This window comes from Triticum aestivum, chromosome 1D (assembly GCF_018294505.1).
Source record: "Triticum aestivum cultivar Chinese Spring chromosome 1D, IWGSC CS RefSeq v2.1, whole genome shotgun sequence".
Classification (NCBI taxonomy): domain Eukaryota; kingdom Viridiplantae; phylum Streptophyta; class Magnoliopsida; order Poales; family Poaceae; genus Triticum; species Triticum aestivum.
This window is the reverse complement of record NC_057796.1, coordinates 43129339-43153662: the sequence shown is the minus strand read 5'-3', so window position 1 is coordinate 43153662 and position 24324 is coordinate 43129339. Positions and strand designations below refer to the sequence as shown.

The 24324-nt window shown below is 46.8% G+C and overlaps 2 protein-coding genes and 1 long non-coding RNA gene across 4 annotated transcripts; 2 read left to right on the top strand and 1 right to left on the bottom strand.

Moving 5' to 3' along the window:
* Positions 1–17015: 17015 nt before the first annotated feature.
* On the top strand, positions 17016–20148 carry LOC123164550 (uncharacterized). Its single transcript, XM_044582074.1, has 4 exons — positions 17016–17150; positions 17771–19454; positions 19539–19839; positions 19938–20148. Exons 2-3 carry the CDS (start codon positions 17838–17840, stop codon positions 19812–19814), a joined length of 1893 nt encoding a protein of 630 aa, XP_044438009.1. The 5' UTR covers positions 17016–17150; positions 17771–17837; the 3' UTR covers positions 19815–19839; positions 19938–20148.
* On the top strand, positions 19975–21540 carry LOC123164556 (uncharacterized). 2 transcript variants are annotated; one of them, XM_044582094.1, is made up of 3 exons: positions 19975–20634; positions 20706–20786; positions 20865–21540. In XM_044582094.1, the coding sequence occupies exons 1-3, from the start codon at positions 19975–19977 to the stop codon at positions 21408–21410; spliced, it is 1287 nt and encodes a 428-aa protein (XP_044438029.1). In that variant the 3' UTR covers positions 21411–21540. The 2 variants fall into 2 exon arrangements, with proteins under 2 accessions (XP_044438029.1, XP_044438022.1); XM_044582087.1 differs by having other exon boundaries at positions 20706–21540.
* Positions 21541–21964: 424 nt separating this feature from the next.
* Positions 21965–22577, bottom strand: LOC123164544 (uncharacterized). The gene is made up of 2 exons (XR_006482503.1): positions 22334–22577; positions 21965–22258 (listed from the first exon to the last, which is right to left on the bottom strand). It is a non-coding gene; the product is annotated as an uncharacterized lncRNA (long non-coding RNA).
* Between the last annotated feature and the right edge of the window lie 1747 nt (positions 22578–24324).

Genomic DNA, 24324 nt, shown 5'->3' with positions numbered 1-24324 from the left:
CGCCCGCGCCCGCGCCCTCGCCCGACGTCGTCGCCGCGCGCCGCTCCTGCCCCGATGTATTTTTTAGATATATGTATTTTTTTATGTATGTTCATATATGTATGTATGTATTTTTTACATGTTTTTTGTATGCATGTATGTTTCTTTCAACTCTAATGATGTTTTAAAAATACATATATATGCAAAAGTTAGATTTTTAGAAAAGTTTTATCTATATATGTTCTCTGATTTAGTACATTTTAGGTTAGTTTCATTTTTAGAAAAGTTTTATATATTTAGGAAGAAGGAATAGAAGGAAGAAGAAGGAATGAGAAAAAAGTTTTATATATGCAAAAGTTACATTTTTAGAAAAGTTTTATATATCTAGCTAGGAAAGGAAGAAGAAGAAAAAGAATGAGAGGAAAAAGGAAAATAAGAAGAAGAAGAAAGGAGAAGAAGAGGAGAGGAAGAATTTATGATATTTTTTGTGGTGAGGTACTGATGCAAGACAAAGGTGATGGCAAAATTTCAGAATTTTTGGACTGGTTTAGAATAGGTTTTCAGCAAGGAATTTGAATCTGGTTCAAATTTCATTTGAATGAAATTTGAAAATTTTGAACTATGGATCAGAAGGTTTTTGGTGAAATGGAGTGTGGGTACTGTCATGAAGTTGGAGTAATTTTTGTGGTTGTAAAAGAGTTAGGAAAATTTAGAATGTGTTAAATATGTCAAAAAAAAATTGTTCGTAGAAAGTTATTTGTTCATATACAGAAAGTTTTTATATATGACTATGGATATATGAGCAATGATGATCTGTGGATGTATGCATTGATATATATGAGAAACGATGTTCATAGAATATTTACCAAGTACATATGTATTTTTGTTCATAGCATTTTTTCCATTTATATATGTATGTGGCTATAGATAGATATATATGAGAAATGATGATCCATGGAAAAGTTTTATATATGCAAAAGTTAAATTTTTAGAAAAGTTTTATATATCTAGCTAGGAAGGAAGAAGAAGAAAAAGAAGGAGAGGAAAACGAAAATAAGAAGAGGAAGAAAGGAGAAGAAGAGGAGAGGAAGAAGAGGAGAAATAAATAAGAAGAGGAAAAAGGAAGAAAAAGAAGAGGAGAAGAAGAAAGGAATAGAGGAGAAGAAGAAAAAAAGATATTCTATTTTTTCTTCTTCTCCTCTATTCCTTTCTTCTTCTCCTCTTTTTTTCTTCTTTTTTTCTTCGATCTTCTCCTCTATTCCTTTCTTCTTCTCCTCTTTTTATTTCTTCTTCGTCTCCTTATTTTTTTATCGGGTATGTCGTTGTCGATATACCCCCTCCCCGATAACATTATTTTCCCATGTATGTATGTCGTTGTTGTCGATATATATAACTCCCTCCCAGATAACTTCGACATGATGGACGGTCGATATTTATACCCCCTCTTGACCGTGATAACTTATACCACGGGAGCACCCCCCCGGCCCTCTCGCTCGACCAAAACATTCGAGGACACCCAATCCCTAGAAAAAAACGATGTCGGTCTCGTACCCCCTCCCGCCACGCCCCTACCCTTGAAGCGTTGCCGAGGCCACCCCAAACCCGGAATAAGCTAGGTCTACGTTTGCACTAATATATCCACCTGCTGTCATGTTTGTGTAATAATTGCCATGTTGTAATATTTGCAGAAACAATGGAGCACGGACGAGACGAGCAAGCAGAAGAGGTGTTGGGGGACATAATCTTAGCCGGAGGTGATATCTTGTCGTATCTTAACGACAATGATGGTCTGGAAGAACAGGGTGAAGAAGCAGGCTACGGTGATCGAATAGTGGAGGAGGAAAGACATGATTATGATGGCTCCCGTGACCCAATGCTGGTGCAACAAGGAGCCCGTGGAGACGGCTCCGGTGACCGAACAGAATCCGGCCAGGTAAATATATTAGTTAAGCCTGTGCTGACTAGCTAATTGATGCATTCATTGTTTTGGTATGTACACATATTAATTAACTCTCGTCTTTCTTCTTTTTTCTAGCCCTCCGGATCGAGCACAACTTTGGTAAAGAGACGAGGCCCGAAGAGAAAGTTGTGCTCGGATGAAAGGTCTGAGATCACAGCAATCGCGCGCGACGGCCAACCCATTGAACCCATCCGGACAAAGGATGCATTTGCTGCTCAGTGCGGGGTTCTTGTTAGGGACAAGATCCCGATCAGCATCCACCAATGGTATAAGCCTAAGAAGGAAGACCCTGAGGTGTCTTATGTCAATGATATGCAGAAAGATGATCTTTGGACTGAGCTGAAGGCAAATTTCACCCTACCGCCACAGGAGGATCCGGAGAAGCCAGTTAAAGAGCAATTAATCAAGTCTCATGCTCTAAAGAAGATGGCAGACTTATTCAGGAGGTGGAAGAATGAGCTGAAAACGTTTGTCGACAAAGAAGAGACACCAGAATTCATCGGCCGGTATGAGAAGATCAGAGATCACTGGCCCGCATTTGTGGCCACAAGACATCAAAAAAGAGTAACAAGATGTCAGCGACAAACAAGAAGAATGCTGCGAAGAAGAAGCTTCAACATCGCACGGGGTCAGGTGGATACATCAAAGCCCGTCCTAAGTGGGCCAAGGCTGAGAATGATCTGCTTGATAAAGGGATCGAACCACAGACAATGAATTGGCCAGACCGTTGTCGGACTTGGTTCTTCGGGGCTGGCGGAAAATTGGACTCTGTATCAGGGAGGTGCGTTTGGACGGGCGAGCTTTTGAGAATACCAGTCAAGAGGCTTCAGCACTATATCGATGTAGCGTAGGAAGGGACGTTCGTTCCAGACAGAGAGAATGACGAGCTCACAATGGCCCTCGGGAATCCTGAGCACCCTGGATGGACACGAGGCACGCCAGGCTCCGTTCCGTGGAAGGCTGGTTTTCCGGACGCAGGCGGTTACAAAAGCCAGGAGAGGAGGAAAAAAGTGGAGCAGACCCAAATTCAGAAGCTGCACGAAAGGGTTCAAGCGCTAGAGGAACGAGACAGCAATCGACATGCCGAAACTACCCCCGAAGCTACCCCGCCATCTTAGCGGAGAAGCAGCATGGCTTCCACTGAGCTGCTTCAGCCAGAGCATGTCTTGACGGCTCCTGGTAGCTACCCCGTGGATGCTATCACGGAGTCTCAACATTGCCACCTTCTGACGCAATGGCAAAAGTTCAAAGTCAAGGCGGCTGTTGGCTCTATTTTACCTCCTGAACCCGGCGCAACCTACCACTGCCGGCCAATTCCAGAAGGATATGCTAGGGTGATGGTGGATGAAATAACGGAGGGATTTGAGGACCTCCGGCTTGACCACCCTACCGGTGAAGGGGAGACTCGGCTGGGTTCTGCTCTGAAGACTCCATGCCTATGGCGGAAGGAGCTCATCAACCTTCCGAACTGGACGCCTCCGGCAAGTAAGGGCACTCCGCCTCCTCCTCCGCCTCCTCCTCCGGCGAGTGATCAGGGCACTCAACCTCCTTCTCCGGCGCGTGGCGGCACTCCGTCTCCTTCTCCGCCTGCGCCGGCGCGCCAGAGCAGCCAGCCTCCTCCTTCTCCTCCTCGTCAGCAAGGGCGGAAGAGACCCGTCGCCGCGCCGGCTGCTCCGGCGCGTCGTAGTCCTTCTCCTCCACCTCGTAAGCAAGCAAAGAAGACAGTCGCAGCCGCTCTGTCTGCTCTGCCGGCGTCTAGCAGTACAGCCAGAGGCGGGAGGCAATACAGATTCGGTCTTCTCTGAAGACTCCAGAGAAGTTACCATATGAGAGGACCGAGGAGGAAACCACGAAGATCGTGCGAGCCAAAGTGACGAACTTCTTTGAAGGGGTGAAAGCAAATAAACATCCACCCCCGGAGGAGAAGGTAGATCCGGTGATAGCGAATCGCACTCTGGCTGCCCTGACAAAACAACCAAAGTCTCCGCCGAAAGGCAACTATGAGCGCATTATTGCAAAGACATTTGCCTAAGCAGAGCGGTCGGGAAGTACTGTCAGTGATCAAAGGTTAAAAGAACGACGGGCTAGGAAAAAATTGCCCAGCTCGGCGAACAAGCGAACCAATCGTGCCCCCCGCTCAAGGTGTCTAGCGACATCGTCGCTAATGTTCCGAGGATGGTGCCCGGTTATAGCAATCTTGGAGATTACCTGCCCGGCGATGTACATTATGATATCTTGGAGGTGGACGAACACAAATACCATTACGGGAAGCCTCTCGTCAAAGATGAAAGATCTCTAACAACGATGATGCGAAGATTACATGATTGGTACATGAAGACCTGCAGAGAGTCTAGCGGGAGGAATACTTTGACGCTGAGAGTTAAACCGGAGCATGACCTCGTTGGAATTGAACTGTTGAATGTTCCATTTGAGGAGTAATTCCAGTTTTTCAATCAAAAGGCCCTCGATAAATCAACGATCACTTGCTACTATCTGTAAGTAGTACTACTTCTGTCGCATGCGTGCGCAGCTTTCACTAATGTAATTGATGACTTATGCATGCGTGCGCAGCTTTCACTATATTCTCTATATTCTCTTAGAGGTTAAGCTTGAGCATGGAGTATTAAACGTCTAAGACTCGAGACGAAAAGATCCCCAGGACTATGCGGACATGACTCAAATGCTCGAGAAGTAAGTTAAATCGATCATTATCCACCATATGAGCAACTTTATTCATTTCCTGATATCAAGTAATTGTTTTCTTTGTCTGGCAGGGTTTGGAGAAAATTCACCAAAAAAGCTCCGGGACTGCCGAAGAAGCTGCAATTTAAACACCAGAAAGTAAGTACTATAGTAGCATGTTCCGCGCATCTCCTAGTGATTCAAGCGCTAGTTTCATCAATACCATTTAGCATGCTTGCTTATCAGTTTGATTGACCTCTAATTCTTGTAAAGTGGTTGTGGCAGGAACCGGGGAATAATTACTGTGGATACTATGTTTGCGAGTCCATCCGCTACACGACCTGTGAGCGGGGCTACTCTGACGAACAATATGAAGTGCGTAAACAATAATATTCACAATTTTATTTTATTACCATCATTTGCGTTGAGTTTCATTTATTCATATATATATATATATATGTATTGACCCCCTTCTTCAAATTAGATCTTTCGGATGCGGGATGAACTCCTAGCACCAGATCGTATGCGAGCAATTCAAGAGGAATTGGCGGCATTCTTCCTTGACCACGTGATCGCTGAAAATGGAGAATACTATGTGGACCCTATGTTCTTATAATTTAATTAGGAGATTATATTGTAAGAGATAATTATTGTATATATGTAGCCGGTAGTGTCGGATCGATATACGAGAACTTGTTGTTCGACCAATCTCTCGGAGAAGGAGAGGTGGTCGATATCACTTCTATCTGTATGCATATGTTCATGACGATCTTCTGTTTCCTTCATTTGATTACTAGCTAGCGCGTCTAGTCCTCCCCATACGTATATAGTACGTAGCGTCGACCAAGTACGGAGATAAGAGAGGACACTTCTCTCTATTAATTAGCTAGCTAACACAATATACGAAACACCTAAATTAACCCCCCAAAACCCCCAACCCCACCCCCCCACCCCCCTTTCAAAAAAACAAAAACCCCAGCCCCTGAAATGCTGACGCGTGGATGCCTATTGGTCCCGGTTAGTGCCACCAACCAGGACCAAAGGCCCTCCTGCCTGGGCTCGCCGCACCGTCCACGTGGAGGCCCATCTGTCCCGGTTCGTGTAAGAACCGGGACTAAAGGGTTAGGGCATTAGTAACGACCCTTTAGTCCCGGTTCAAAAACCGGGACAAAAGGCCCTTACCAACCGGGACAATAGGCCCTTTTTCTACTAGTGCTATCAAAACTATCATATTATTGTGCTACTGATTACTTGCTACAGATAATTAATCTCCAGGTGTGGTTGAATTGACAACTCAGCTGCTAATACCTTCAAATATTCTTTGGCTCCCCTTGTGTCGAATCTATAAATTTGGGTGAAATACTTTACCCTCGAAAACTGTTGCGATGCCCTATACTTGTGGGTTATCAGCGGGGCCTCTCTCCTCCCTCCCCTGCTCGGGATCCCGGCGGAGCGGGTCAGCCGACTGTGGGGGAGCTGCATCCGGCGAGCTCTCCAGCGGCAGGGACGCGCGGATTCTGAAGCAGCTGTGTTGGGAGGCGGTGGTGCGGCTCTGCAGAGGTGGTGGTAGGGGCTAGGTCCGACGAGGTCGATCTGGTCCCCTCGGGGCTACGGGTGTCGCTGGTGGCGGCGGCCACGGTCGGAGAGGGCGCTGCTCCCACGTCTGGGGGTGGCACTGGCGCTGCGGTGCGCTGGTCTTGGCCGTGCTGGGCGGCGAGGCGGTGGCGGCCATGGATCTTGATCTGAAGTTGGAGGCTTTCACCGGCGGCTTGTCCTACTTGACCGGCTGATATGTGGGCGTCCTCCTGGCGTCCTGTTCGGTGGCGGGGCGCTGGGTGTGGGCACTAGGTCGGGGGAAACCCTTGGCTGGCAATGCCGGGCACGATGATGGCGACGCTCGTGGTGCCATTGTCCCTCTCGTGGGCAACATCGAGACTTACTCCATGCCCTCTGCCTCCTGGTCTCGGGCGAAAGCCTACAATCTCTGGATTGGGGCGGCGATGGCGCGTCAGCGTCATGTACTTCTTGAAGGCATCGTCTTGGGTGATCAGCGGTCTGGGATTTGGCGTGGTGTTGGTCTGCTTGTTTAGTAGGGTTCATGCTCGACAGCTGCGGCGGGCTTCTGCGTCTTGGCCGGAGACAATGGCGATGTATGGGTTTCTTTCAAAGGTGAGGTCGCCAGGGCGGTCGCTCTCTCCTCGGCAACTGATTCACCGGTCCAAGCGTGCTCGGGGGTGAGCTGCTTTGCCTGCTGATGGGTCGACGTCCTTCGATCCAGGACGAGAGGGCCGGGATGCCCTCTTCGGCGGCAGATTCGGATGGTGAACCGAGTGGCCCTGGGAGGTGACGAAGCATGGCTCTCCTCCGGCGACGATTAGCTCCCTTGTCGCGGGCGTGTCCATGTCATGATCTGTAACCGTCGTGGGCTCCGAAGTACTTTTGGGTTCTTCGGAGCTTGTTAGCTGTTCCATAGTGCTTTGTATCCGTGTCAATTGTATTTTCCGTTTCCTGTTGTCCTGTTGGTTGTAAGATGTGGTTATTGCTTTATATATAAAGTGAGGCGAAAGCCTTTTTTGGTAATGATATAATTTTTATGTTAAATAATTTATTTTATATAACTTAAATTGACGACCTAAATACACGTGTAAGCCTTGTAAAATGAGACAGAGGGAGTAGTTCTGATTGCATCAAGAACACATGATGATAGTAAAATAAGGAAGAAAGCTGGAAGCCTTTGGAGTGGGAGAAAGGTAGCAATAGAGGAGTTCAGGCGAAATCCTTGCAAACTGTAATGAGCTGCGCAACTTCAAGTTGAACGCTACAGTACATTAAAAGTTGATGCAATTAAGCTGCAGAAAAATGACCATGAACAGATTCATGAAAATCAAAACATCCTTCCTATATATTTCACCACGAGATGAATGAAACAAAAGGGATTACAAGAAGTTATGGGATTGAATTCCACATCCTACTACACAGCACTACTCCTCATCACAAAGGAAAAGGAACTAGATCACTGTAATGGACTTAATGACTTGTACAGAGCGCACGCGAACGTGCCAGCAGAAAGAAGGGCGGCATGGGGAGCATGCTCGGATCCGGCGAGGCGTGAAAGTTGGGCCCGGCGAACTTGGCCTTCTGCGGTGTCGTGGCTAGCGCCGGCGTCTTTGAAGTCTGAGGCAGCTTCTCCGTCTGCTCCGGGCGGGGCTTCTTGTGCAAGTCCCAGCGCTCCGCCGAGGATGCGCGGCTAGGGCTAGGCAGGCGCTTGCCGTTGCCGTCATGGCGGCCGCAATCTGTGGGCTGGAGAGACGCGCTGCACGAGGTCGCGAGTTTCTTCTTGCTGTCCCAGCGTTCGACGGAGTCGGCGCGCCCGGGGCTCCCGGCGCTGTATGACGATGAAGACGACGATGACACGGCGGTGCGGGGCATCTTGTTGTATTTCTTGTCCGAGTCCCGCCTGTCGCCGGAGTCGGCGCGACCGGTGCTCTCGCTACCCTCTGACGACGACGACGACGACGAGGAGCAGATGGAGCCGCATGGCTTCTTGCACTTCTTGTTCCAGTCCCACCTCTCGACGGAGTCGGCACGACCGGTGCTCCCGCTGCCCTCCGACGACGAGGACGAGGACGAGGAGATGGAGCTGCATGGCTTCTTGCACTTCTTGTTCCAGTCCCACCTCTGGACGAAGTCAGCGCGGCCTGCCATGGCGGACACCAGCATGGTGAGGATGACACCGTGCGGCGTCGGCAACAGCGGCAGCATCTTGCTCCTAGGCGGCGTCGGGAGGATCGGCAGCATCTCGCTCCTGGGTGGCGTCGGGAGCAGCGGCGGGGGAAGAGCTGCTGCTGCCATTGGTCTTCGTGGATGGATCAGCCACCACGCGTGAGAGGGAGATCTCGATCGATCGATAGGTTGTTTGATGGAGATGAATTGATGAGTCCATGAGATACCTCGGGGCACATACTTATAGTAAGCTAGCTCGCTATGTGTGCGTTCGTTCCCATCCCGGATCGAGTCTGTAAGCTATACTGTCGGACTCGGATTGGATGAGTGGGGAACACGGAAATGAGGCCACGCGCCAGACCAGACCAAAACTGTTTTTTTTTTCTATCCTCTTCCGATTAGTGATGCCTATTTTTTTTGTTTCAAATTCAATACAGATCTTTTTGTATTCAAAGTGAAAAATGAATACGAGCAGCAGTGCTCAAAAAATAAATGAGTACACCACTACAAGAAAAACATACATTGCCTAGTATCATGCAGTAAGCAGCCGCAGCGAGCGGCGGCGGTGCTGCATTAGCCCAGGGTGGCGGCATGGTGCAGAAAGGGAAGGGCGCACGGATTGCGGCCGCGTGATCCCGACCGGCGGCGGAGAGGCCGGCAATCCACCTCTCCTAGATGTGATTGCTGCCAGCGATGACTAGAGTGGGTGGGGCGCGGCGAGATGGTGGCTCTACCGTCGGAGAAACTGAACGGGCGATGAGGGAGAGAGAGAGAGCGAGAGAGAGAGAGAGAAAGAAAGAGAATGTGTGTGAACTGTCAGGGTCGTGACGAGAAGGAGTGATGGGAGTTATGAGACGTCCGGTCGTCTCCCACGCTTCCCCATGCTTGCAGGCGCTCGCCACGCATGGCTCGAGCAAGCTTGGCTCACAAAAAACGGCCGATTCGGCCTTTCCCTCAGAGCCATGCCCAGAGCTACTTTAAGATTCGTGCGGGCCAGCATTTAGATGCAACCCAGTCAACCAAACGGATCTATTTTTTTCCGCACAGGCCTGACTGGACCTAATGCAGCCTAGCAGACGCATCATTGAAGTCAATCTTAAAAATGAACCCAGTCATGCATGTTCCGATACATGATTACCACCTCCTTTATGATGTCCTTGCCCCTGCATAAAGGCCATTTGAGTGGCAAGAAAAGGATTGTTTGAGTCGCTGCAAAAGTGACTTGACATGGTCGACCCCCGCATTGAGCCAGTAGCAATTCTGGTCAAAGTTTTGAAGCTGACATTTAGGAAGCAAATTGTTTTGCATCGTTCGTCTTAGGCAATAAAGTACACGCACACGTAGCTAAAGATCACATGCAGTGGTACCTCTATGAATGGCTACATGGGTATGGTCCAGCGCTACAGCTGCAACGACAACAGCGTGATCATGAACAATCGAGCGTGAATTGTGGAGTAACTAGTTGACGAGCGCTCCTTCGGGAGCTTCACAACAATCAGCGCCACTTGGCGTGCTCTCATCCACCCACCACGTCTCGCGCTCTGGGCGCTGCCTTAGATTTTTCTTTTTTTCTTTTTCGCACGCGTTCTTGCCTTTTTGAACAGTTTTCTCAGGGTTTTTTTATGTTCCAGTTTTACACCGGTCTTCTTATCTTTTGGATAAAACAAAATTGCACGAAAAACGTGTTTCTTTTTCTTCTACGAGAGTCACAGTTTTGCTTCCAGGAGAGGCACGGTTTTGCTTTCGCGAGAGTCACGGCCGTGCCTCTCAGAAACGGAAAGAAAATGTGTTTTCTATTTTTTCCATCCGCGAGAGGCACGATTTTGCTTCCGCTAGAGGCACGGCCGTGCCTCTCAGAAACGGAAAAAATACGTTTTTTTCATTCCGCGAGAGGTATGGTTTTGCTTCAGCGAGAGTCACGGTTGTGCTTTCGCGAGAGGCACGGCCGTGCCTCTCGAAAACGAAAAAAAAACGCGCGCGAGAGGCACAGTTTTGTTTCCGCGAGAGGCATGGTTGTGCTTTTGCAAGAGGCGTGGCCGTGCCTCCTCGGAAACGAAAAAAAGCGTTTTCTCTTCTTTTTTTTCTTCCACGAGAGGCATGGTTTTACTTCTGTGAGAGGCATGGTTGTGATTTCACGAGAGGAATGGGCGTGCCTCTGTCGGAAAGGGAAAAACCCGTGCTCCCGGTTCGGTTTTTTGTCCAGTTTTTTCATAAAAAAAGTTCGTCAAAACCTATCAACATGGGATCTAGTTTTGAAGATCTCGACGTGAGGAATCCAACCGTGAAAACGGTTCAATATTTGGACGCATGGTTTCAGAGATAAAACGTTTGTTTTTGCGGGGAGAGATAAAACGTTTTGAATAAACGGATCTACGAAAAAAGGGAAAACTCCCAGGTTGCAACAAGTGGCGCCCATGCAGTGCGCCACTTGTCGCAACCTGGGAAGGTGGGAGTGATCTTTCCCATGAGTACTCCTCAATTAGTGATTTCGGTGAATTGTTCCTTAAGAGAAGGGGTATGCAACGGCGTGGACTTGGCCCATGCGTTTACCGAAAAAGGCTTTCGCCCCGCTTTATATATAAAGCAAAGATCATCAACAACCTGGTACAACGCACGCCACCAGAACACACGCACACACCCAGGATTGCACTACAAGAGCCACCGCGAAGAGAAGAAGCTACATACGACGCATCGTGGGCTCCAAGGCGGTGCCTTCAGGAAGGCTAAGACAACGAAGCGCCGCCACCACCCGACCAAAGGATCAGAGTTTCCCCCGGACCAACACGACGGCCCATGCGTTTAGTCCTGGCTATCTCAGCCCAGCCCATGTGGCTTGTCACGGTTAGCTACTTAAGCATGTGTCGCGTGTGTGAGAGGGTTTGTCTAAAAAAGGTGTATGAGAGGGTACGGAGGATTATTGTAAAACATTACTCCTCTCTTTCCTCTCTCTGTCTACTTCTTCTTCCCCACACCAACTCTGAGTTCGAATCTCCACATCCCGGCGTGACATAGGGAGTTGCTACTATCCCGTAGCACTCGTCCTCCGGGTCGGCGGGTGCAGACCTGTAGAACCCACAGCCAGACCAGGAGGAACCAACCTCCATCACCCTCTACATGTCCTGTTTTATCGCTGCATGCAGTACATGCCTTCAAGCTCGGTGGTGCGAGCATGAGCACCCAACGCCGGTCGGGGGCAGGAGCTGGACGGGAGGGGAGGGGTGCCGAGGGCGATAGGCCGATGCAGACCATGATGGAGAGGTGCATCACGCATGGACTTGCCCCGTTGGGTGTCCGGGGATGGCGCGGAGCTCGAGCTTCCCCCTCTATCCAACCGCAACCGGCGGAGGGCGAGCTCCACGTCGTCCAGGGTGTCGCTCGATTCCTCCGCCAACAAAGTGCCCAAGTTGATGGGGTTCGCCTCACTGCCAGATCGGCTGCCAAAGCTGGCCATGGTAGTGTGGGTAGGGGAACGGACGGGGAAGGGAGCATACGGGAGTGGAGCGTGAAGGGGAGCAGAGAGGATGGGAGTGAGCTAGGGTTTCGGTCTGGTTGGGGTTTTTGTGGGGACAAGGTGGGTCATGCGTCTCCAATCTGACGTGGCGACCGCGTTCATCCCCCCCATATCCACCCCACATATGGGCTGGGTTTGGGGGTGCCAAATAGCCCGTGTTTGGGCGGGGGTGGGGGACCTTTGAATAGCAATTTCATGATTGGACAGTCACGACGGATAGTTTTGAGCGGTCCGGTTGTAGATGCTCTTACCTGCAGTTTTTCGTCAAAAAAATAACACAGTACCTATCATCTGTCTCATTTCTGAATGCAATTTCTTTGTTTGCATCCGTTTGGTTCAAATTTTGTTGGATTTTGAAGTGCAGTCGGGTGGTTTGCATCATGTCTGTCGATCGTTGCTTTATATATAAAGCGGGGCAAAAGTCTTTTTCGGTAAGCGTTGTTGGGATGCTAGAGTTAGAGGAGGCCTGAGGTGAGCTGGTGTAGGGGCAAGAATCTTGAGTGCTTGGTAGTGACTGCACAGTACCTATGACTATGTCCCTTTGTTGCTGATGTACTGCATTGGCTTCAGTTAGCTTAATTGTTAGCAACAACATCCGCCTGTCTCCAGCTGCAGCCGGAAAAAATGAATAGCTGCATTGGATTCACCTACAGACAAGCTCAACTTAAACTTTTTCATGGGGAAATGGGGAACGAGATCCTCTGACTTGGAAGAAACTACTTCCGAGGGACGTCGTACACCCAGCGTCGTTGATCTATATCCAACGACACTCGCTACCAGCGCTACTTTCACTCGCATGGACATGAAAACAAGCAGCCCATACGGCCCAGTATGCCCAGAACTCCTCGCTCGCGCGTCACTGCAGAAAAAAAGTTGTTCGGCCGGTCGCTGTCGCCTCGCTCCTTCAGGCGTGACGGGGAAGAGCAGCCGCTGCTCCTTCAAGGCGGGGCGCTGGCCGGCGGGGAAGAGCAGTCGCTGCTCCTTCAGGGCGCGACGCCTCCTAGCCACGCCGCAGAGCCGCGGAGCAAGCTACATTGCCGTCGTCGATCTATCAAGGTCACGAAGCCTGCGCTATCTCCGTCAGGCCGCGACGCGCCTAGCTGTGGAGGGGCGGAGCAAGCCACTCCCACGCGACCCGCCGGAGCAAGCATCTTCGCGCCGTCGAGCTTTCTAGGCCATGAATCCAACGCCATTGGCTACTCAGGCTCTGGACTTTTGTTGGAAGTTCCATGCTACTTCAGTTTTAGTTGGACAGAACCAGCAAAGGAAACAATGGCAGCAGAGACAAAGCCAAATGCCAATTTGAGATTGTAATTGATGTAAATCAAAAGTAATGTGTAATGAATAGTGTGACTGAATTTAAATTCAGTTTGCAATGTCATTTGAGATTGGAGTTCAGTGAATAGTTTGACTGAAGGTTTGTTTGGCTGTTGAGTTTGATTTGACTGAATGTTTCATTTGAGAGTGGAGTTGAGCGGTTCCAGGACTACAAAGACCAACAAGTCAATGCTTGATTTGGCTGTTGAATGTACAATTATCATAAAAAGTCACTGAGATTGAGCAAAATAGATGCCAAAACATATCTCTGGGAGATATGGCTAGAGATTGAGCATTTTAATTTCTACTTGTACAGAAGTTCGACTTGTACATGTGCATAATTAGACTGAAGCGAATGGCAAAATGTTGTCTAGAACTGAACTTGGCTGAACTCAATGTCAAGTGTTGCCCAGAACTGAACTTGCACACCGATGCCCTCTCATTCATTTGCCCAAAAACAACAGTACTTCACCATGAGCCAGTGAAAAGATCATCTATAATTGGCCCCTGAAAATTAAATAAATAAGAATACCGTATGAGCAAGATTTTGCAATCTCTAGTTGGATCATTCTAGATTTTTAAAGTACATGGGCAAGATTATACCATCAGCAACTGAGTGAAGCTAAGGTTGGTCTTGTAACCTTCATGCACCTCTGCATTATCCCTATAAACTCTATCATTTGCAACTTGTGCACCACCACCACCTGACACTTCCCCGACCTCCTGCATCTTGTTGTGAAAGAAAATTGGAGGCTGTGAGAATTAATGGATATAATGATAACACCGAAAGCACTGTATTGTTTATCAACATACCTCTTCACCCAACTGTGATGTAGCTCTGCTCTCTCTCTTTTTCCTAGCCTTGTGCTTCTTATCGAGCCAATTTTTTTTCCCGTTTTGAACTGTTTGTTTGGACCTCCTTTTTCTTTAGACGTGCATTAGTCAACAAGTCATTTGATGGGCTAGCATTTGTCGGAATTGTACACGGATACCCCAATGTGCATGCACATGCATTAATTTTTTCTTCAATTTGCTTACCAAGGATGTCAAGTTGTTGTCTACTAACAACACGACACATTCCGGAAAGTAGGCTGCTCAATCTGCCAAATTATGAAATTTGTGGGACATATATTTGTAGCTAAGCATGGCATCCATATTCGGATTTAAGACGATATTTCTTCCTTCTTTGTCTTGTACAGTTCCACTTCGTGCTTCCTTTGTCCAGCGCTTTAACACATAATGTGGCGGTAGTGACTTGATATTCATCAAATCGAGAACTTTAAGAGCATGGCCACACAATATCCCAATTCTATCAAATTGCTGGCAGCCGCACACAACTGTTTGCTTCAAAGGATCATCTATAACTTTATACTCCTCAAAGATACAATCTCCTACTAGATATTCATTACAACCATCTAATGCCTTCGTGCAAGCTGACAAGGATATTTCATATTCACCCTGAAAAGCTTCAAAAATACCAGGTGTATATAACTTGCTAGCTTGCACCAACATAGGTGGTGGTCTCTTCATAAATATTCTAGGCAACTTTTTCCTTGATTCAAATTCTGAATTCAGTTCATTGTTCCTTTTTCCCTTGCACCACCCTTTCAAAATGCTTTAAAGAACCGGATGATATCAAAATCAGATTTGAAATGGATTTTCAAGTCATTATTCAAACTCTCACTTAATTGAGTACTTCTCATTCCTAATGTGAAGACATCCTTCGTATAACATTCAGCCCATTTTTCCATTAACTTTATCCAGCCATGTTTGCTTGCTCATCTTTTTCCTTATGAGGTCAAATTTTTGTTCAAATTCTGCCATGTCTTCGTACTCAAACATGCATGCGCTAAAATCTGATAGAATACTTGTTTCTTCATTCTCCTCCTTTTCCTTCTCTTCTTTTTCCTTCTTTTCATTCATCTCTTGCTTCTTCTGTTTTTTCTTCCCTTTTTTCTTCTCTTTTTTCTTCTCCCCATTTTTCTCTTCATCATCCTCTTCATGTAGATGTTTGACAGCATTTTGCATAATGTGGAAGGTGAATAACCATGTTGTGCTTCTGCAAACACGTCCTCAACTGCATTTCCCATTGCAGTATCTTGATCTGTATAGAATGTTCTTGGCCCCTTTCCTTTATGGGCTGTTAGAAAAGCCTCAAACAACCACTTAAAGGATGCAAATGTTTCATCATACATGAGGGCAGCACCAAAAACTACAGTTTCCATAAAGTGATTGAATCCGACAAAGACACCAAAGGGCCTACTCTCCTTGTTTGTTCCAAAAGTAGTGTCAAAACTAACAACATCACCAAAATGTGCATAGTCCATGATCATTCTAGCATCAACCCAGAATATGGTCGCTATCTGTTCTTCACAGTCCATTTGCAATGCATATTGGAGTGATGGGTTTTCAGCAATTTTGTCTTGAAAATACTTAAGCATGCTACCCGCTTGGCCATATGCCATTTCTCGTTGGCGCTTGGTTCGCAAATGGTTCTTGTGATCACGGAGGGTATAACTAAGATTGAGGGGTCCACCAACTTGGCGACTAGCCAACTCATGTGCGGCTTCTGGCCCAATTCCCGCATCATCTGCTGTTGCAATTTCAAAAGCTTGTAACTCTGAAATTTTTCTTTGTGACACCATTAAGTGTAAGGTTTCTGCTAGGTGTAGTGTGTGGTTGTGTTCCAAAACCAGCTCCGACACTTTGAGATTTCCCTTCTTCCGGTCCATTTTAAGCTTCATGTGCACTTCACAATTGGTTCTAGTTTCAGCTCGAGGGCACTTTGTCAAATGATCCCTTTTGTCTTGTGCTCACTGACCCTCATTTGCACAAACAAATTTACATGATGTAACCTTGCCTTCAGCTGAACTTTTGTTAGTATACCTTTTCCTAACCTCAAAGCCTTTCTGCCCACCGTAGCTAAGCCAATATGACCAAGCCTCATCTGAGCTTCTAAATTCCATGCCAACATAAGGTAACAAACTAGGCAATACAACTCTGCAAAGTAAAAACACCACGAGTAAGGGGATTGTAGAAGTATCACTGAACTATCGAGAAACTTGGTAAATCTGAATATGTCCAGACTTGCATATGTGCAGAAATTATGTAATAGTAACACTTAAACTATTGAGAAATGATGTAAATCTGAATATATGCAGACTTGTATATGTGCAGAAATTATGTAATAGAACTATCACTGAACTATTGAGAAATTATGTAAATCTGAATATGTGCAGACTTATATATGTGCAGATATTACCTATTGGAATCGGAATCCTGGTGGGCTGTGTTGGCATGTTCTTCCATCTCGGTTGCTTCCTCCATGAGAGAAAAGATGTTTGATCAAGTTCAACAAGCTGATTCTTCCATGAGAAAAACGGAAACTTGATCGAGTTCCAAAGCAACCTGATGGTGAAAGTTCGATCAGTTGTAGTGTTTTTATTCATGTGAAAGATGGCGTGAGAGGAGCAGAGTATTAGGACTTGCGTGATATTGACGAGCAGAGCAGGGCGTCCACCTCCGGGCTCTAGCGATCTCTTTTTCGTCGGCTGGCGCCGTCTGCGTACTCTTCGCGCCTAAACTTGCAAAATACACAAAAGTGGTGCCGCAACTTGTCCCGTGGTTCAAATACAGTGCCTCCAGACGTATTCTATGGTATGCACCCGCCGCATGGCACGCCAGCGTGTCACCGGCCCACATGTCAGTGGCTCTGGGCAATGGAGGGGCTGGGTGAGACGCACAGCCTGGTTTTTAAGCAGAAACAGGGACCGTGTTCAGTTTTTCTATTTGGTACCCTTAATCCCGTGCCCCTTCGCTCACAGTCCCCACCGTTACGTATCCCTCTCCTTTCCTCACCCTCGGTCTCGATCAGTCCAAGGCGGTGGCGGAGGTGGTGCGGCACGGCACGGCGGCCGGCGACGGAGGCGATGGATGGCCCGCGTCGTCGACGTCCAGGCGAGGCAGTTCCTTCCTATGGTTAGTAGCATCGTCGCTCTGTTCCTCCTTCTCGATTTTCTCGCGCATGTACGACGTAATCAAGGGGTAGGGTTAACCACTGTAATGGGCTTCGATTTCTCGTGGTTGGTGTTCATCTTATCCGTGTTATTTACAAGATGCAGATTGTTGTGGACGGCATTGGGCCCTTTTCACGTGAAAATAGGGCTAGGTTTTATTTGGGGGTTATCAGTCAGCGTACTTTTTCTTTGAAAGGTGATGGTGTTGGTTATGTGGCCATCGAAACAGGGTATAGAAGTGCTATGATTCCTCTAGTTAGATTGATTCAGATTAGTACTGAAGCTGTAGTGTGATTCATGTACTAAATGTGAATGGAGTTTACTGAATGTGCGCGGACTCTGAATGTGTCGACTCTGTTAACTGAATTTGTGCAGTACATTTACCTAAATTTGTGCAGACTCTGTTAACTGAATGTGTGCTGTACATTTAACTGAATTTGTCTGAATGTGTGCAGTGCATTTAACTGAAGTTATGCGCATTATGTCAACTGAATATGCCTGAATGTTTGCAGTACATTTAATTGAATTTTTCTGAATGCGTGCAATGCATTTAACTAAAGTATGTGCTATTTCATAATGCAGGGCAATTTGATGGACTGTTTTCAGTTGAGATACATCACAAAGGTTTTTTTGTGGAAGTGATAGCAACATGACCTACATGGATCATGAAGTGGACTGGTTTGATAGCTGCGACAGTGATACTTGGTCAGTTCTATGGATTGATGATTTTCTTCTCCAATTGGGCTATGACAGAGCAATGTCCAAGATAGATGTGTATTGGAGCAAACCTGGAAAGTCTTTGTGTGATGGCCTTCAGTTGATTGCATGTGATGCAGACATTGTCCTTATGATTGCTGCAACAGTAGATCACAAGAACTTGGTCTTGCTTATAGACCATGGTGACACCCTGGAGTCACTAACTGCTGATGATGTGTTGGTAGAGGGGATGCTTGAGCTGCCAAGGGTTATTACTCCAGTTAAGTCAACAAAGGGAAAAGAAAATGTGGACAACTTTGAGAAACCAGAAATTGCAACAGAGATGAGATGTAACTACAAGAAAGCAAAGAGATTCATGTCATTTGGTGAGGGTTGTAGCTCTAGGGTTCCAGATCGAGAATTTGAGGAAGAAGATGGCAATTGTGACAGTGATGATAGTGGTGCTGAAGATGCAGGTGACAGTAGTGAAGAACATGTAGATGTAGAAGTTGAAACTGATGAGGATTTCTATGAGAGTGATTGCGAAGTAGCACAAGGTGATGATGATCTGTTTGAGAGCTATGTAGACAAAGATGTTGATGACCATAGACAGAAGGAGATTGTGCCTGACTTTGAAGGAGAACTTCCTGAAGATGCCCTAGATGACAGTCATCTAAACCTATCAAAAGAAGAAGGAGACAAGCTTAGATACAAATTCAGCACATTCAATCCGTCCACTGACCTTAAAGCACCAACTTTTAGAGTTGGCATGCTTTTTGCTGATATGAAAGAGCTAAGGCTTGCTGTGGTTGCATATAGTGTAAGAAACAGAGTAAAGGTTAAGAAGATAAGGAATACGGCCACCAAATTTGAGGCAGTATGCAAGCCTGGATGTACTTGGTACTTGAAGGCAGGCAAAGATAACAGGAGTACTAGCATTCAGATAAAGAAATACCTTGACAATCACACATGCACCAAGGCTTGGGATCTAAAAGCTTTGACTGCACCATTCCTGACTGCACAATTCAGAGAAGAATTCAGAGACAATGAGAAGATGCCTTTGAGAAAGTTTTCAGATAAAGTGGAGCAGGAATTCAACATGGTAGCAAAGAGAAGTAAGCTGGGAAGAGCAAGAAGAGCAGCAGTTAAACAAATTAGAGGTGAAGATGATGACCAATACAATATGTTGTGGGACTATGGCCAAGAGCTTAGGAGGACTAACCCAGGAAGCAAGTTCTTCTTGTGCACTACGGAGGTTTTTGATGATAAAACTAAAGAAACAAAAGACCACTTCTCAACACTGTACTGGTCATATGATGCATGTAAGAGAGGGTACCTTAAGGCTTGCAGACCAATAATTTTTCTCGATGGGTGCCACATAAAAACTAGATACAAAGGGAACTTACTTACATCAGTTGGTGTTGATCCCAATGATTGTATTTTCCCCATAGCATTTGGGCTATGTGAAGTTGAGTCAACATATAGTTGGGAGTGGTTCTTAGCCACTTTAAAGGATGACTTGAATATAAGCAACTCTTCTCCATATACAATAATGAGCGACAAGCAAAAGGTTAGCACTTGCTACCTCTTTAATTTATTGCATGGTAATCATCTGCTTACAATACTTACTCACCAAATGACATTTCTTTTTTAGGGTTTAATAGCAGCAGTGCAAAAAGTTTTCCCTTATGCTGAACACAGACACTGTGTTAGGAAAATCTACCAGAACTTTCATAAAATACACAAGGGAGACCAACTCAAGAATGATCTATGGGCAATAGCAAGATCCACACATGAAATTGCTTATAGTAAGAACATGGAGCAGATGAAGGAACACAGCCTTGCTGCATACAAGTGGGTGGAGAAGTTGGCACCTAAAACATGGATCAAAGCATTTTTTCCCCTTTCCGCAAATGTGATATCCTTCTAAACAACATGAGTGAAGTTTTCTACAGGTTTGATCCAAAATCCTCTTTTGTAGATGCATTCATTTTTTATAATCCTCCTTTTATTCTGCCTACATAATCATTGATCCAATTATATTGATTCGCAGTTATATTCTGAATGGAAGAGAGCTGCCAATAAAGTCCATGTTGGACTATATTTTCCACAAGCTAGCTAACAGGATAGTTGGGAAGCAGAGAGAAGCTGAGAAGTGGACTGGTAGACTATGCCCCAAAATTCAGAAGAAATTAGACAAATATGTTGAGTGGGCAAAGAACTGCAGGGTAAAAGAATATGGCAAAGGTGTATTTCAGGTTATGTCTCTGAACAACACATATGTTGTGGATCTCAACATGAATAGCTCTGAGTGTAAGAGATGGGAGCTATCTGCCATACCTTGCCATCATGCTATTGCATGTTTCAGGCACGAGAGGATTGAACCAAAGAGCATGGTTCATGAGTGCTATACAGTGGAAAACTACAAGGATTGCAATGGATGGAACCTGATGCCTATAAGTGACATGAAGAAGTGGGAAAAGATGCATGGTATCCCTGTCTTCCCACCTATATACACAAAAGTCATGGGTAGGCCAAAGAAAAATAGAAAGAAAGAGCCAGAAGAGAAACAAGATAAGAATGGACTGAAGAAAATTTCCAAACATGGTGTTACAATGCACTATTCTATATGTGGAGCTGCTGCCCATAACAAGAAGGGACACCACAATCACCTAAATGAAAAACCAAGACCAGTACCGGCAGAGGAGGCAGAGGAGGAAGAAGATTATGCTGATCAAAGCATCACTGCTGTAAGTTCATTTTCTCTTGTACTTATTTCCCTTTGTACCTAATTTTTTTGACCTTACTGTGATTGCTGCAGAACATTATGCCACACAGAGTAATTCCTCAATTGGACCCAACACAAAGGCCAGATTGTATGGTGTACAAGATGCAGGAAAAGGTAACTTATCAAATTCCACATATTTATTTATTGCCACCTAATTTCTTGCAATGTTCTCACATAAAATGCATGTGCCAGGAGAAGTTCACATACCCAACAGTTAGAGACTTTGGTCCACTTCCAGAATCTACCTTCATTGCAAATGCAAGAGACTCAATCCCAGTAGCAAGAGTGACAACAGCAATGGCAAGTGGCATGGTCAGAAGAAATGCAGATGCAGCAGCAGAATCTAGTGCCAGGAAAAGGCAGGCTAGAGGAGGGACTAGAGCTCCAAGAGGAGGGAGGAGTGCTGGAAGAGGAGGAGCTACAGCTCCAATAGGAGGGAGGAGTGCTAGAAGAGGAGGAACAAATGCTGCAAGAGGAGGGAGAAATGTTGGAAGGGGTGAAACTCATTCTACCACAGGAGGAACAGATTCTGGCACTGGAGGAACAAATGCTCCAAGAGGAGCTAGAGCTGCTGCCCCTGGCTTCTACAATCTGTTGTTTGTAAATGATGGAGGGAGTGCACATCAAGCGCCACAATTCATGCAAGCAGAGGAGGAAGTTCTTGTTAGCCAGAATGCACCAAATGTTCTCTACGAGGATGGCTGGCCTAATGATCTTCATGATTTTCTTTCACTTTAGTTTAAGTCATGTGTGTTTTAGTTCATGAATGAACTTGTCAAGCATCTTAGTTAAGTTCATAAATGAACTGCTCCTTTTGTTGGAGTTCAGAGACAAAAATTGGTTTCAAATGATATTTTGGTATGGTTCAGATGCTAGTTTGGCAAAGGATTTGGTTTGTCAAATGCTACTTCAAATGGTTATGTAATGCCAGTTCAGTATGCAATGCATGGGCATATTTTCATAATAACTGTAGCTAAATTTATATGCTCATTTGTTTCTGTAACAAATTTGTGCTTGCCGTGGCGCAGTCAGAGGAGGCACGACGAGCAGCACAGTGGTAGCTGAACCAGGCCATCCTCGCGGCTTCTCTGTCCATTGCACAAGCCAAGCGCAGGGCGGCCAACCTGCGCGCCATCGTTGCCAGACACAACGAGCCGATGTATGTTAGATTACTTCAGTTAGTTTGCTGCTGCTTCAGTCAGTCAATGTATGTTAGTTTGCAACTGAAGCAGCAATTTTTTATGAGTTCAAACATTAAAATGCAACTGAAAATGTGATTGTTATAAGCCAAATTCCAAATAAACGCACAAACATATCATTTGCCATTTACACATAGATCATGTTCATAATACAAACTCATTTCCTCGTACTGCAAACATCATCCCACTTCTACTACTTTCCTGCTACTTCAAACAGGATGACACACAAGCTAGCACACATACTGATTACAAACAGTAGCATCCTATCTCTGCATATAATTTGCTCCTTGTTGATCCTAGCAATGACCTTCTTCTCCATCTTGTGCTTCTCTTTATCAGCATGCTTCTCAGCCTCCTTCTCAAGTCCAATCCCGGCATCTCCTCATCCTAAAAATCAAATCTTTCTAAGCAAATAACACAACACACATGCATACATGATTCACAAGAATGGGGAACCATCACCTGAGCGCTTCTCTTTGATCCCCAGTTGTACACCGCCGTCTGCTTCCATTCCTCGTCGTCGCGCTTTGGAACGCCGGCGCCACCCATCTCGCCTAGCAGCAGAGGAGAAGGGGGAGCAGAGAAAGAGTTCACACCGCTGCGCGAGTACTCCCGCCGCGCCCTGGCCCCCTACTCTCATTCAACTGCTCGTCGCCGGTTAGCAACCAAAGAATTCCACTGTCGCCGTCGCCTACCTACGTTTAGGGATTTGGTTTTTGTTTTGTGAATCGGGGGGATTTGGGGATCGAGTTTTATACAGATCGAGGGCTTTTTTGAGAGAATTAATTAAAGCCCAGGAGGTTTTCTGCTTAAAAACCAGGCTGTGCGCCTCACCCAGCCCTTCCGTCGCCCCGAGCCACTGACATGTGGGCCGGTGACACGCTGGCGTGCCACGCGGGCGGTGCATACCGCGGAATACGTCTGGAGGCACTGTATTTAAACCACGGGACAAGTTGCGGCACCACTTTTGTGTATTTTGCAAGTTTAGGCACTAAACTGACCGCATAGGACAAGTTTAGGCACTCACGGTGTATTTAACTCCTGAATTAATTGGCAACTCCATGTGTAATGAGCTAATAACGCATGAACAAGCACTGCCTTGCTTACTAATTCTGATTGTATAATCACATGATAGTAAGATAATGTGGTTCTACTACAGAAGTTTGAAACACAGCAAAATTTACGAACAAAATAATGGATGTAATGTTTCGAGCCTTCAGAAGAAAGCTGGAATCCGAAACCTACTCTTCTGCTATATATCCATGCAAACTGTACTGAGCTGGTGCACTTCAAGTTGAACGTACGCTACAGTATACATTATAAAAGTTGATGAAATTAAGCTGCAGAAAAATGACCCTGAACAGATTCATGAAAATTAAAACATCCTTCCTATATATTTCACCACGAGATGAATGAAATGAAATAAAAGGCATTACAAGAAGTTATGGGATTGAATTCCACATCCTACTACAGCACTACTCCTCATCACAAAGGAAAGGAACTAGATCGCTGTAATGGACTTAATGACTTGTACAGAGCGCACGCGAACGTGCCAGCAGAAAGAAGGGCGGCATGGGGAGCATGCTCGGATCCGGCGAGACGTGAAAGTTGGGCCCAGCGAACATGGCCTTCTGCGGTGTCGTGGCTAGCGCCGGCGTCTTCATACTCCGAGGCAGCTTCTCCGTCTCCTCCGGGCGGGGCTTCTTGTGCAAGTCGCAGCGCTCCGCCGAGGACGCGCCGCTAGGGCTGGGCAGGCGCTTGTTGTTGCCGTCATGGCGGCCGCGATGACCTGTGGGCGGGGACGGGCTGCACGTGGTCGCGAGTTTCTTCTTGCTGTCCCAGCGGTCGACGGAGTCGGCGCGTCCGGGGCTGCCAGCGCTGTATGACAACGACATGGTGGAGCGGGGCTTGTTGTATTTCTTGTCCGAGTCCCACCTGTCGACGAAGTCGGCACGGCCGGTGCTCTCGCTGCCCTCCGATGACGACGACGACGACGAGGAGCAGATGGAGCCGCATGCCTTTTTGCACTTCTTGTTCCAGTCCCACCTCTCGACGGAGTCGGCATGACCGGTGCTCCCGCTGCCCTCCGACGACGACGAGGAGGAGGAGCAGATGGAGCTGCATGGCTTCTTGCCCTTCTTGTTCCAGTCCCACCTGTCGACGAAGTCGGCGCGGCCTGCCATGGCGGACACCAGCATGGTGAGGACGACACCCTGCGGCGTTGGCAACAGCGGCAGCATCTCGCTCCTGGGCGGCGTCGGGAGGATCGGCAGCATCTCGCTCCTGGGTGGCGTCGGGAGCAGCGGCGGAAGAAGAGTTTGTGCTGCCATTGATTTGGTGGATGGATCAGCCGCCACGCCCACGCGCAAAAGGGAGATGACGATCGATAGCTTGTTTGATGGAGACGAAGAGTCGATGAGTCCACGAGATACCTCGGGGCGCATATTTATAGT

What these genes read in the sequence shown, in the direction of transcription:
- LOC123164550 (XM_044582074.1), top strand. Translation starts at nt 17,838, where the DNA reads ATGACCTACATGGATCATGAAGTGGACTGGTTTGATAGCTGCGACAGT. An exon ending in TAATGAGCGACAAGCAAAAG is followed by an intron (nt 19,455 to 19,538) that starts GTTAGCACTTGC and finishes TTTCTTTTTTAG; the next exon opens with GGTTTAATAGCAGCAGTGCA.
- LOC123164556 (XM_044582087.1), top strand. Translation starts at nt 19,975, where the DNA reads ATGTTGGACTATATTTTCCACAAGCTAGCTAACAGGATAGTTGGGAAG. An exon ending in CTGATCAAAGCATCACTGCT is followed by an intron (nt 20,635 to 20,705) that starts GTAAGTTCATTT and finishes TGATTGCTGCAG; the next exon opens with AACATTATGCCACACAGAGT.